At 45.4% G+C, this 14676-nt stretch overlaps 1 protein-coding gene across 3 annotated transcripts in view; it reads left to right on the forward strand.

Annotated features, from left to right (window-relative positions):
- LOC112266166 (protocadherin Fat 3) overlaps positions 1 to 14676 on the forward strand; it is a 350540-nt gene that overhangs the window by 103511 nt on the left and 232353 nt on the right. For all 3 annotated transcript variants that reach the window (XM_042296360.1, XM_042296361.1, XM_042296362.1), the window contains exon 2: positions 6846 to 10187. In XM_042296360.1, the coding sequence (XP_042152294.1) occupies positions 6872 to 10187 (3316 nt within the window). In that variant the 5' untranslated portion in view covers positions 6846 to 6871. The remainder of the gene's footprint in view (positions 1 to 6845; positions 10188 to 14676) is intronic.

Here is a 14676-nt window from a genome sequence, read left to right on the forward strand (position 1 = left end):
ATCATCTATTCACCTATTCCGTGTCTCACAAAGTCATGGCGGTTGGAACCAAAAATCTCAAATTTGCACTCTTTTAGACCAAAGGACATATTTTCACTGGTCTAATGTCCATTGCTCGTGTTTCTTGGTTCAAGCAAGTCTCTTCTTCTTATTGGTGTCCTTTAGTAGTTGTTTCTTTGTAGCAATTTAACCATGAAGGCCTAATTCACATTCTCCTCTGAACAGTTGATGTTGAGATGTGTCTGTTACTTGATCTCTGTGAAGAATTTATTTGGGCTGAAATTTCTGAGACTGGTACCTTTAATGAACGTGTCCTCTGCAGCAGAGGTAACTCTGAGTCTTCCTTTCCTGTGGCGGTCCTCATGAAAGGCAGATTCATCATAGTGCTTGATGTTTTTTTGTGAAGAAACTTTCAAAGTTCTTGAAAATTGATTGACCTTCATGTCTTAAAGTAATGATGGACTGTTGTTTCTCTTTGCTTATTTGGGCTGTTCTTGCCATAATATGGACTTGGTATTTTAACAAATAGGGCTATATTCTGTATACCAACTCTACCTTGTCACAACACAACTGAAACATATTAAGGAATGAAATTCCACATTTAACATTTAACTTGGCACACCTGTTAATTGAAATGCATTCCAGGTGAATACCTCATGAAGCTGGGTGTTTTTTTTGGTTATTACATGATTCCATATGTGTTATTTCATAGTTTTGATGTATAGTTTTGATGTCTTCACTATTATTCTACAATGTAGAAAGTAGTACAAATAAAGAAAAACCCTTGAATGAGTAGATGTGTCCAAACCTTTGACTTGTATTGTATATACTGTATTTTTGTTGTTGTTGTGAGAACAGACTCTTCGGTACACTTATTTATTTAGTGTTGTTTTCACTGCAACAAATAGTAAGACAATAATCTAATATTGTTATCTAACAGCGACTGTTTGGCACACATAATACTTACCCAATGCGTGCTCATATACCCTCCTTTTTCTTCATCTCCAGTAGTTTCCACAACTAAGTCAATTAAGTCTTCCACAGATTTGGCTTCCCCTTTCCCTCCTGAGCAACCAGTAAACATTTGCCCATTTCAAGTTTCTTTTTCACGTCCTCCGCATCCATTTTGCAGTCGACATTACTGTGTTCAGAGTTTGTTATAACCAATTTATTGATGTGTTTATGATAGGCTATAGGTCAGGCCCCATTGGTCACATGCATGTGATTCTTACATGTTTCACATAAAGAGAGCAAGGGATGAAGGAATAGGGATTTTTTTCCTAAACAAATTAGGGATTTCGGTAACAAAACTTTTGAGTCAGAAACAAGTAAGAAACTAAATGGCTGGAATAATGTAGCAGCTTCAGCATGGACAGTGCAGTAAACACATCCTGCGCTGTTGTCACTTTTCGCTGCAGTAGGGAGGAGAGCGAGACCACTTGCACCAGTCACACAGGCACTCACTGTATTTTTTTTTTAACACAGTGTGACCATCAGGCTCTTTCTTGAGTCATTTGTGTGTCTTAATTATTTAATCAAACAGTGTACTTAAAGCATCAGACAAGCTCAGTGCATATGTTGTTGGTATTATTCAAACTCATAGGGTGTCTATATATTGAAAAATTAGTTTAAACATTTAGTCCAATCAATTGGTCGAAAGAACAGAACCACTCTCGATAGACCAAGATTTTCTTTAGTTGGGGACTGCCCTAATTCACACACACAGTTGCTCATATAACAGCAGTTACGTCTCACACATACTCCCCCTACTTTCTTCCTCCCCTCTCTCTTATTCTCTCGCTCCTTCCCTTCTCTCCATTCTCATCTTACACACACACACACACACACACACACACACACACACACACACACACACACACACACTGCAGATTTGATGCTGAGCTTAACATAAAGAGAAGTGTGCTCTGTGAAGCATGTATTTATCATTGGGCGTCTAGTTAGGTTAGGTAGACAAGTGATATGTTGTATCAGGTAGAGGACAAACAGTAGGAAACACACACGCACGCGCGCTCACACACCCACACACACACACACACAAATATGCACACATTGGATCCAGCAGGGCAGCCACACTCCTGTGTGAGTCAAGTCCTAACTCCACTGTTATGTCCGCTGGTATTACAATCAGCACACAAACACACACACACCATAACTTGACCGCTGAGATAAAAACAATTTCCAGTTCCAGGGAAGCACTGTAACAAGTTCAGTTTGAACGCCATCTTCTGTTGCCTTAGGGCTCAACACAGACTCAACACAAAATTCACACACACATGCATACACACACACACACACACACACACACACACACACACACACACACACACACACACACACACACACACACACACACACACACACACACACACACAGCCGGACAGGGTCGCATGTAGGATCCTTGGGGGAGTGTCAGAGTGTCAATAGAATCGCTGTCACAGATCTGAGGGCTCTTATCTGATGGTTCCCTGTGCCATCCTATTACTGATGCGGGCGTGATGGTTCCCTGTGCCCTCCTATCACTGATGCGGGGAGTGATGGTTCCCTGTGCCATCCTATTACTGATGCGGGGTGTGATGGTTCCCTGTGCCATCCTATCACTGATGCGGGGAGTGATGGTTCCCTGTGCCATCCTATAACTGATGCGGGGAGTGATGGTTCCCTGTGCCATCCTATTACTGATGCGGGGCGTGATGGTTCCCTGTGCCATCCTATCACTGATGCGGGGTGTGATGGTTCCCTTGGAGAGACTTCCAGCAGGTGTATTCAATGGAAATATTTACAGTCGGATGTAGGTGTGTGTGTGTGTACGTGTTCAATGGAGATAGTTACAGTCGGATGTGAGTGTGTGTGTGTGTACTTGTTCAGTGGAAATAGTTACAGTCGGATGCAAGTGTGTGTGTGTGTGTGTACTTCTTCAATGGTGATCGTTACAGTCAGATTTATGTGTGTGTGTGTACTTCTTCAATGGTGATCGTTACAGTCAGATACAGTCAGATTTAGTCAGATTTGTGTGTGTGTGTGTACTTCTTCAATGGCGATTGTTACAGTCAGATTTAGGTGTGTGTGTGTACTTCTTCAATGGCGATTGTTACAGTCAGATTTATGTGTGTGTGTGTGTGTGTGTGTACTTCTTCAATGGCGATAGTTACAGTTAGATTTTGGTGTGTGTGTGTGTGTGTGTGTACTTGTTCAATGAACAATATGTAAATGTGCACACATGCACCTTCAGCTCATAATTAGTGTAGGCCTACAGTAGTCTGTATGCTTGCATCCATCCATGCTAGGGCTGTCCCCGACTAGAACAAATCTTGGTCGACCAAGAGTCGTCTTTTCGATTGGTCTAAATTTTAAAACCTTTATTTTTTCATACACTACATATAAGCGAAATTATGTGGACACCACTTCAAATGAGTGGATTTGGCTATTTCAGCCACATCCGTTGCTGACAGGTATATAAAATCGAGCAGAATGGCCTATCTGAAGAGCTCAATGACTTTAAACTTGGCACCGTCATAGGATGCCAAGTCAGTTCGTCAAATTTCTGCCCTGATAGAGCTGCCCCTGTCAACTGTAAGTGCTGTTATTGTGAAGTGGAAACGTCTGGGAGCAACAACGGCTCAACCGCAAAGTGGTAGGCCTCACGAGCTAAAAGAATGGGACCACCAAGTGCTGAAACGCGTAGCAAATAAAAATAGTCTATCCTCGTTTGCAACACTCACGACTGAGTTCCAAACTGCCTCTGGAAGCAACGTCAGCACAATAACTGTTTGTCAGTAGCTTCATGAAATGGGTTTCCATGGCCGTACACAAGCCTAAGATCACCATGAGCAATGCCAAGTTTTGGCTGGAGTGGTGAAAAGCTTGCCGCCATTGGACTCTGGAGCAGTGGAAACGTTCTCTGGAGAGATGAATCACGCTTCACCATCTGACAGTCCGACGGACAAATTTGGCTTTGGTGGATGCCAGGAAAATGCTGCCTGCCTGAATGCATAGTGCCAACTGTAAAATTTGATGGAAGAGGAATAATGGTCTGCGGCTGTTTTTCATGGTTTGGGCTAGACCCCTTAGTTCCAGTAAAGGGAAATCTTAACGCTACAGCATACAGTGACATTCTAGATGATTCTGTGCTTCCAACTTTGGTGAAGGCCCTTTCTGTTTCAGCATGACAATGCTCCCGTGTGGAAGAACTTGTCTGGCCTGCAAAGAGCTCTGACCTCAACCCCATCGAACACCTTTGGGAAGAATTTGAACGCCGACTGCAAGCCGGGCCTAATTGCCCAACATCAGTGGCTGACCTCACTAATGCTCTTGTGGCTGAATGGAAGCAAGTCCCCGCAGTAATGTTCCAACATCTAGTGGAAAGCCTTCCCAGAAGAGTGGAGGCTGTTACAGCAGCGAAGGGAGGACCAACTCCATATTAATGCCCATGGTTTTGGAAGGAGATGTTTGACGAGCCGGTGTCTACATACTTTTGGTCATGTAGTGTATATAAACACAACCTATGTGTTTTAATAAAATAATTTATATGTACTGAGCATGTCTGATGCTTTAAGCATGCTGTTTGATTATCAAGTTAGCCTAACCAGAAGGAAAAAAACCTGTCTCCAAACCCTCCTCTCTCTCTCTCTCTCTCTCTCTCTCTCTCTCTCTCTCTCTCTCTCTCTCTCTCTCTGTCTTGTTCTCTGTCTCTTTTTCTCTTTTTCTCAATCTCTCTGTCTCTCACCATATCTATTACAGTCTCCATCTCTCTCTCTCTCTCTCTCTCTCTCTCTCTCTCTCTCTCTCTGTCTTGTTCTCTGTCTCTTTTTCTCTTTTTCTCAATCTCTCTGTCTCTCACCATATCTATTACAGTCCCCATCTTCTTTCTCTCTCTCTCTACCCATGTTCTCTCTCTCTCTCTCTCTCTACCCACGCTACCTCTCTGCGTCCTGTCCCTTTCACTGACTATTTCAGTCTTTAAAATCTTTGTGCTTTTCTGTACCCTCTATCTGTCTCTCTTTCTCTCTCTCTCGCTCTCTCTCTCTCAATTCTCTCTCTCCCTCCCTCACTCCCCCCCTCCCTGCATCCTTTTTAACCCCTCGTTCTCCCAGTCTCTGCATCTCAGAGTGAAGGAGTGTTTGAACTGACAACTCTTCATGCAGTAGCATCTTTATCCTTGGGGATGTTCACCAAGCTTCTCTAGGCTGTGCTGTGTGAAAGGCATACCAACCAGCCTACAAGACGCACGCGCACACACACACGCACGCACGCGCACACACACACACACACTTCTCTGAGTTTTAGTTCGTTTACTATTCTTGTGTGGATTTTTGATATAGTAAAATGTGTACTCACTCACTCACTCACTTACTCACTCACTCACTCACTCACAAATATGTGTATGTGACCAATATATTTGATTTGATGTAACACACACTCTTTGGTGGATTGTGGATCTTTGTTCCCTAAATGACTTATGGGTCTTATTTAAATGTAGGTTTTGGATGGTGGTTTTCATTGTTTCAGCCGAGTGGTTTGGCCACTGTTAAAAAGCAGATGTTTTTGTAGGTCATAGAATTGTAGAGGGACTCGTAGTGCTGAAAGTGAGTGTATTGAAGGAGAGAGTATGTGTGTGTGTGTGTGTGCGTGTGCGTCCATGTGTGCGTGTGTGAGTGTGCGTTTTGTGGGTGTGTGGCAGTTCTCTTTATCCAGCATTTTATTCGAAGTTCTCTCGGACATGTGGACTCTTCCTGTCCACCCTGCAGTCACTGCGGTGGAAAACATTGAGTCATCATAACCCCGACCGTGGTGGCGCTCCTATCTCGACCAACATGGTATTTACCGGATCAGGGTTTCTCCCAGTACCCGGATTAGAGCATATTTGTGGCCACTTATTTCAGAATAGCTCCTTCTTTTTCTGACAAGAAAAATGTAACTAAGCACAACAGAAGGCCTAAAGAAACTAAACACAACAGAAGGCCTAAAGAAACTAAACACAACAGAAGGCCTAAAGAAACTAAACACAACAGAAGGCCTAAAGAAACTAAACACAACAGAAGGCCTAAAGAAACTAAACACAACAGAAGGCCTAAAGAAACTAAACACAACAGAAGGCCTAAAGAAACTAAACACAACAGAAGGCCTAAAGAAACTAAACACAACAGAAGGCCTAAAGAAACTAAGCACAACAGAAGGCCTAAAGAAACTAAACACAACAGAAGGCCTAAAGAAACTAAACACAACAGAAGGCCTAAAGAAACTAAACACAACAGAAGGCCTAAAGAAACTAAACACAACAGAAGGCCTATTTTACTCCCAGTTTGAGCCATATCTGGGTTGTTGTTTATGAAGATAGATGACATGTTTTCGAGACATACTGTTGCAGTTTTTCTTGTAGGTCAAGAATAGTATTATGATAGAGGGATCTGTTTCTAACTTCAGCTTTCCTGCAGTCTAATAGTGTTATATTTTCTTTGGTATGTGTGTGTTTTTGTGATGCTGCACTCCTCCTTCCACTAGCCATGCAATTATTTTGTTCTTTGCTTCTAGAACCAAACCTCCTGGTTTTTCGGAAACGTGCAATTGAGTGTCCACATAGAGTCCACACACAATGATGTCATACCTCCTACGGTTGCATGGTTACTATGTATTCCGTCATCTCCTTCCCCCTCCCCCATCCACTCAATCTTAACAATCAAATGGATAATTTGTAGCCTGTTAGGCCTAGAGGTCAAAGGTCAAGTTGCAGGATATGTGGCATGTCTTTTGTGGTTGTAAATCCTTTTCCCATTTGCCCCAGTCTCCCCCTGTCTCCCCCATGGCTAACGTCTCTCTCCTCTCTTTAGTTGCAGGATGGAAGAGTGATGATGGGATGGATGTGAATATGGGCCAGTGGGGCTACATAGGCATGCGTGCCCCTCTCGTCTGCCTGGCCCTGTTGCTGCTACTCTCCCAGCCGCAACACTGCTGCTGCCAGGACTCCCAGGGGCATCCCCAGGGCCCCGCCAACGGCCCTCACTTTCTCTTCACTCAGCCCGTCTACCATGCCACCGTCTACGAGAACTCCGCGGCGCGCACGTACGCCAACAGTAAAGTTAAAATGGGCATCCACTTGGACCAGCGCTCCTGGGAAATCCGCTACAGGATCACCTCTGGGGATGAAGAAGGCTTCTTTAAAGCAGAGGAGTACGTGCTGGGAGATTTCTGCTTCTTACGCATAAGGACTAAAGGTGGCAACGCAGCCATCTTGAATCGAGAAATCCAGGATAGCTACTTACTGACAGTGAAAGCCTCTGTCAAAGGGGAGGTTCTGGAGACCTGGACCAAAGTGACGGTCCAGGTCCTGGACATGAATGACCTTCGACCTTTATTCTCGCCCACCACATACTCAGTCACCATAGCAGAAAGTACCCCCCTCAGGACTAGCATAGCACAAGTTACAGCCACTGACGCTGACGTCGGCTCCAACGGGGAATTTTACTACTTCTTTAAGGAGAAAATGGAGCTGTTCGCCGTGCACCCAACTAGCGGTGTGGTCTCTCTCAGCGGGAAACTGAACATTGAGGAGCAGAACCGATACGACCTAGAAATCCAGGCAGTGGACCGCGGGATGAAGTTGTATGGCAATAACGGTGTGAGCAGTACGGCCAAGCTCTTTATGCATGTAGAGCGTGTCAACGAGCATGTGCCAGTCATGAATGTGGTCACCCATGTCCCCTCGTGGTTGGACAAGGACCCTGTGTATGCAGTGGTCACTGTGGAAGATCTGGACAAGGGATTAAATGGAGAGATTGAGTCTGTGTCTATAGTGGCCGGAGACCCTGGGAAGCAGTTTACTCTGGAAAGGTCAGAGGGCGATGAGTTCGCTATCAAATCATCTGACCAAGTGGACTGGGAGAACTTCCCTTATGGATATAACCTCACTCTTCAGGCCAAGGACAAGGGTGTCCCACAAAAGTTTTCTGCGGTCAGGGTTGTGCACATCATGGTGAAGAAACCACAGGCTGTGGAAGTGAAATTCAAACAGGAGTCGTACGAAATTAGTCTCTTTGAAATCTCACCCCCAGGCATGATCGTAGAGGTGGTGAAAATCACCCCTGAACCAGACGATGCTGAATATATCCTGACCCCCTCGGCAGACTCCTACTACTTCCGGATGAACACCTTAACAGGCGTGATCTCAACAACTCACTGGTTCACGGAGGTCACCCAGGACGTGTTTGACCTCGAGGTGGTGGAGATGGACAGCGAGCTGAGGGTCAAAGTTCGGGTCTCCATCGAGGACGCCAACGACAACACCCCAACTTTCACTCAGTCTTCGTACGAGGTGTTTGTCAACGAGAGCGTTCCCATGGGATCGACCATTCTGACGGTGTCCGCTGTGGATGGTGATAGCGGGGAGAATGGATACATAACATACAGCATAGCCAGCCTTCAGCCCCTGCCCTTCAAAATCAACCAGTTCTCTGGAATCCTCACCACCACACAGGAGCTGGACTTTGAGTCCTCGTCTGAGAGCTACGTGTTTGTGGTCAGGGCCTCTGACTGGGGTTCCCCCTACAGACGAGAGAGTGAAGTCAACGTAACTGTCCATCTGGAGAATGTGAATGACAACCAACCCTTATTCGAGAAAGTGGCGTGCCAGGGAGTGGTATCTCGGGACTTCCCCACCGACGAGGTGATAACCACCATGTCTGCCATTGACATAGATGAGCTAGAGCTGGTGAAGTACAAGATCCTGGAAGGGAATGAGAGGGGCTTCTTTGACCTGAACCCTGACTCAGGGGTCCTTACCCTACGGAGGTCCCTCTCCACTGCCAGTCCTAAAAATGGTATCTTCAGTTTGAAAATAACCGCCACAGATGGAGAGAACTTCTCCGATCCAATGTTCGTGAACATCTCTATTGTTCATGGGAAATCTCCGCCCAAGAACTTCAACTGTAGGGAGACCAGAGTCGCCCAAAAGCTAGCTGAGAAATTACTAAATAAGTCCAAAGCTAGAACCAAGCCCAAGATCGAGGAAGGATTCATTGACCTTTTCTCCGTCAACAGACAGACACCTCAGTTTGACAAGGCCTTTCCCGCAGACATATCAGTATGCGAGGACCTCAAGGTCGGATCCAGTGTCTTCAAGGTCAACGCCTACGACGGCGACACAGGTTTTAACGGTTTGATTTTGTACTCCATCTCGGATGGAAACACAGACAGCTGTTTCACCATTGACATGGAGAGTGGGTTGATCAGCGTCTTCCTGCCAATGGACAGAGAGAAAAGAGACAGATACCTCCTCAACATCACTATCTACGACATGGGCCTGCCACAGAAAACCGCATGGAGTCAGCTTACCGTCTACATTGAAGATGCCAATGACAATACACCTCAATTCCTGCAGGAGGGAGGCTATAGAACCGTCATTCCCGAAAACATGGCCATCGGCACCGATGTCATTCAGGTTGAGGCCACTGACAAAGACCTGGGACCTAATGGAGAAATTGTCTACTCCGTCCTGACCAGCACCACCCAGTTCGGCATCAACAGCTCTAACGGGATTGTGTATGTTGCCGGCCAGCTGGACAGGGAGTTTGTCTCCAACTTCAACTTGAAGATCGAGGCTCGTGACCGTGCAGAGAAAGGGAACCAGAAGTTTTCAGTCACCACTCTGAAGATCTCTCTAGACGACGTTAATGACTGCCCCCCAGTATTCATCCCCAGTGTCTACAATACCCGGGCCCTGGAGGACCTGCCAGTGGGAACCGTGGTGGCCTGGCTCGAGACTCAGGACCCAGACCTTGGCCTGGGTGGCCAGGTTAGATACTCCCTGGCCAACGACTACAACGGGAAGTTTGAGGTGGACAAGGCCAGCGGGGCCATCCGACTGACCAAGGAGCTGGACTACGAGACGCAACAGTTCTACAACCTCACGGTGAGAGCCAAGGATAAAGGGAGACCTGTCTCTCTGCTGTCTGTCACCTTCGTGGAACTAGAGGTGGTAGATGTAAACGAGAACCTCTACACTCCTTACTTCTCCCACTTCGCCCTCACGGGATCGGTGAAGGAGAGCGCCCGCATCGGGACCACCGTCCTCCAAGTCACGGCCCGGGATGACGACAATGGTAGAGATGGGGCAATCCAGTACTCTATCCGGGATGGGAGTGGACTGGGACGATTCGCCATCGATGAAGAGACGGGTAAGTGCAGATTGCCTGAAAAAAACTGCTGTTACATGTAATATCGATGTTTAGATTAGTCTTGGTAGTTGGTTTATTCCCTGGATTTATAGGCATTAACAATTGAACATAAAACAGATTACAAGCCTGCGTTGTGTAGATTTGTTTAATTTAACGTTGTGGTGAAGAGCTACAATATCCCCTTAAACTGACTAATGCTGTGTATGAGCCCTGTGTTTTTAATGATGCTGGACCTTATAAGTCCTGTCTCGGCTGTGTGTGTGTGTGTGTGTGTGTGAGAGACGGAGAGAGAGACATGCTCCGGAGGCCAGTCCAGCGGCTGACAAAAAATCTAATTGTGGAGCGGCTGCCGTGTTTTGTGGCTGGGGTGTTCTTAAGAAGGTTTAGAGCTGTGATTTATAAGCTTAGCTCCAGTCTGGGAGAGGGCCGTGTTGCCAGATTGAATTACAACTCCGCTATCTTTATTTACATTTAGTCTAGTTGTCATGTCATTTTTGACTGACCCAGACATTTGGCATCTCTCTGCCTTCTCCACCTAATCCGCCCACCCCTCTTCTACTCGTCTCCCACTCTTGGCTGGAGCTCCGGCAGACCAACTGGGAGGCTTGATGGGCCGTTTGTGACATTCTGCTCCAAGGTATTCTAGGATTTTCCTGATTCTATTTATTTAAAGGCAGACCGTGCCCGGCCGTGTGGTCCTCCTGTCCACTGGCTAGACGAGGAGGGGCAGAGTAAATCGGTTAATTTCCTACCAGAAGGGAAAGGAGACTGCAGAGTGCAGAGAGGGAGGATTAGGGTTATTATGACATTAGTCCATGGTGTGTGATCTACCTCGTATCACCCCCCCCAACACACACATTCTATATAAATCCTCCATGAAATATGGACCAATAGTAGTTTCCACTTAAAATAGGAAGGGCTTGGATGAGAGGGAACATGGGAGAACAAGGGGGGAGAAGTGGGAGAAGAAGTGAGAGATAGCTTTGAAACAGCATCACCTCCATGCCTGATGGAACAATAAATTATCTTGATGGTTTCAAATTGCCTTTAGATCCCCAGCAAATGGTGCTCTGGGTCCAAGTGATCCTTCATCCCACTCTACGATCGTGCTGTAGAATGAGAAATGAGAATAAGATAACAGGAGAGAGCGAGAGAGAGAGAGAGACAGAGAGAGAGAAAGTGAGAGAGACAGAGAAAGAGACAATCCAACCGACTCCTCCTTTTGTTTGTCATGCAATTTTGCTGGAAACTGAGGAAGCCCCAAAGTGGTCCTCGAGCTCAGTTGTAGTCTATAGCCAAGGCTTGGTTGTCTTTTACATTTTTCATTTTGGTTTCAGGGAGGAGTAGCCTGGCTCAGCATGTTTAGCAGACTGACTCTTTTCTTCTGGGAAAAACTCATGAACTGTCATCCATTAAACTACTACAGGTCTATAACTACTACTGTTCCTGCTCCAAGCAACAATATTAGTTTGAAGATAATGATTATAAATGCCTCAGCGTGCAACTGCCAGGTCATGTTTTGCAATTTCGTCTTGGATTAATTGCAGTCGGGGAATCGTCCCCAGACTTTTAAGATATATTCTCAGAGGTCATGTTTCAAATGAGCCCTTGAACATTTTGACAGACAGGAAATGCAGCCGCACTGCTTCACTCAAGCATTCACCAGGGGCCAGAAAGTCAAACTCTTAGCCCCAATCCATGTTAATCAGTCATAGGCCCCAGATGTAGAATGCTAGTTCCAAACTGTCAAATGACTCATCAGTGATGAAGAATGCAGAATACCAGCAGTATACCATCAGACAGTAACAGTATACCATCAGACAGTAGCAGTATACCATCAGACAGTAGCAGTATACCATCAGACAGTAGCAGTATACCATCAGACAGTAGCAGTATAGCTAGTTACAATATGGATCCACATTGCTACATAGAGCTATAAAAGCTTAATTTTTAGATGAAAAAGAGGCTCAGACACTCCCAGAGCTCCGTGTATGTTTCATGATCGATGTTCAAAGCTGAGTCAAAGGGGGCCAATGGATACCAGATCTCTCCTGTGATGGAGTGTTACTGTAGGCTCGACCTATATAATTAAAGTAAGGATATCATGTCTTTGAAGAGAACTCCAGAATCCATTCCAGAATCCATAGAACTCATGTTGTTGATTTAAAAAGCGGATTGTGTTTTGCTCCCTCCTTTTTACTTGCGTGTGAAGTCGGGATGCAACAGCCGAACTGAGCATCACAGTACGTTTACACAGCTGTTGGACTGTCACGTGTGCTCCCTCTCCGGCCTCTAGGTCACCAGCCTGCTCTTTATGGCGCACACCTGTCACCATCGTTACGCGCACCTGCACGTCATCAGACTCAGCTGGACTCCATCATTTCCCTGATTACCTTCCCTATATATGCCACTCCTTTTGGTTCCTTCCCCAGGCGTTATTGTTTCTGTTCCTGTGTTATGTCTGTGCGTTGTTCGTGTTACTTATTTTGTATTATGTTCCATTTATTTTATTAAAACACTCACTCCCTGAACTTGCTTCCCGACTCTCAGCGCACATCGTTACATGGACGTTGTTTTGTGCTTGGACTGGAAGAGAGGATGTGACAGTCAGTGGACTGCAGGTTGAAATAAACCACCTGGGAAACCCATAGGGGAAGGGCAATTCCACAGTAATGGAATTACGCTTTGATTCAGTTTTTTCACTTTAAAATGCAGAAGGACTACTTTGAACAATTTCCATTGAAATATGTACAAAAACTAATTTAGTGGAAGAACTGTGTAAATGCCAACTTTGGTAACGGAATTACGGTATAATCTCCCTTAGGTTTTTATGTGACCACAATTTCCAAAAACTCGGTTAAATATCTGCTCTGAATTAACATTCACAGATGTCCGCAGAAAGAATGGGGTGTCAGCTATGACATGGCACATTGAGTAAAATTTTGTATTTTTGCTTATTGAAGTGGATTTAAACCTGTTAATGGCATTACGGTAACAGAATTAAATCATGGGTCCCTGAGCTGTACTACACATAAATGCATTATTATGGATATGAGTTCCTTGGTCGCCATGGCGCCATAAGGTCGCCTAGGCAGACAGCTTTTTATGTTTTTTTGATAACATTTTTATCTGTTTATATACGTTTTATTTTGCTAGCTTAATAAGTACTGAGTGTACAAAACATTATGAACACCTACTCTTTCCATCACATATACTGACCAGGTGAATCCAGGTGAACGCTATGATCCCTTATTGATGTCACTTGTTAAATCCACTTCAATCAGTGTAGATGAAGGAGAGGAGACGGGTTAAAGAAGGATTTTAAAGCTTTGAGACAATTGAGACATGGATTGTGTATGTGTGTCATTCAGAGGGTGAATGGACAAGACTAAATATTTAAGTGCCTTTGAACAGGGTATGGTAGTAGGTGTCAGGCGCACCGGTTTCTGTCAAGAACTGCTAGGCTGATGGGTTTTCACGCTCAACAGTTTCCCGTGTGTATCAAGAATGGTCCACCACCCAAAGGACATCCAGCCAACTTGACACAACTATGGGAAGCATTGGAGTCAACATGGTCAGCATTGGAGTCAGCTTTATCGAAATCTAACAGATGTCGGCTTCACCCAGATGGGTGCTACATGTTGTCTGAGGAGAATCTACCCACAGAGTCTGCAGAACAGCTGGGGATGGCAGAAGAGCTGGTCCTCTGATGTGACCACTGATTCCCCTTACTCAAGTCTTCTTCAGGGCATCAGAGGACCTGAGAACAGCGTGGCGGAGGAGAGTGATGAAGGTGGAGAGTGATGAAGGTGGAGAGTGATGGCTCGTGACTGACTTTCAGGGGAGTGCAGTATACTTGGCCTAAATGCAGCCCACCGTAGGTCTACTGTATTGTATTGTACTGTACTCTGCTGAGCTCTACTCACTGTGCTGTACTGTACTGTGCTATTCAATCTTTTGAAACATACAGTATGTCTGTAATAGGTTCAGATTTGGTCCAGTCTAGTCTGTCTGTGGACGTTAACAATAACATCAAGGCTAGGGTGGACTGGAAAAAAGGAGAGGGGCTCATGGGTAGGTGTCAATAAGAGATGGGAGAAGTGACATTAACTGGAGTGGGAGTGGGAGAGAGAGGGGGGGAGCGAGTGAGAGAGAGGGTGGGAGAGCGAGAGAGAGAGTGGAGGAGAGGGAAAGAGGGGGAAGAGTGGAGGAGAGGGAGAGAGAGAGGGGGGGAGAGGGAGAGATAGAGGGGGGGGAGTGAGAGAGTGGAGCAGATGAAGAGAAAAGGGTTGTCCAGACTCAGACTGTTTTAACACTTGGTTTGGCCACCAGACAACAGAAAGAGAAAGAAAACAGATGAGCTGAACACAACAGTATGCCAGTAGAAAGGAGGACAGTTGACCAAACTGTGGTTTGTGACTATAATTTGAAGCCAATTCAGTTGCAGTAATTATGTTACAACTGGGTATTTACGTCAACATTACAGTGT

This window comes from Oncorhynchus tshawytscha, linkage group LG13 (genome assembly GCF_018296145.1).
Source record: "Oncorhynchus tshawytscha isolate Ot180627B linkage group LG13, Otsh_v2.0, whole genome shotgun sequence".
Lineage (NCBI taxonomy): Eukaryota > Metazoa > Chordata > Actinopteri > Salmoniformes > Salmonidae > Oncorhynchus > Oncorhynchus tshawytscha.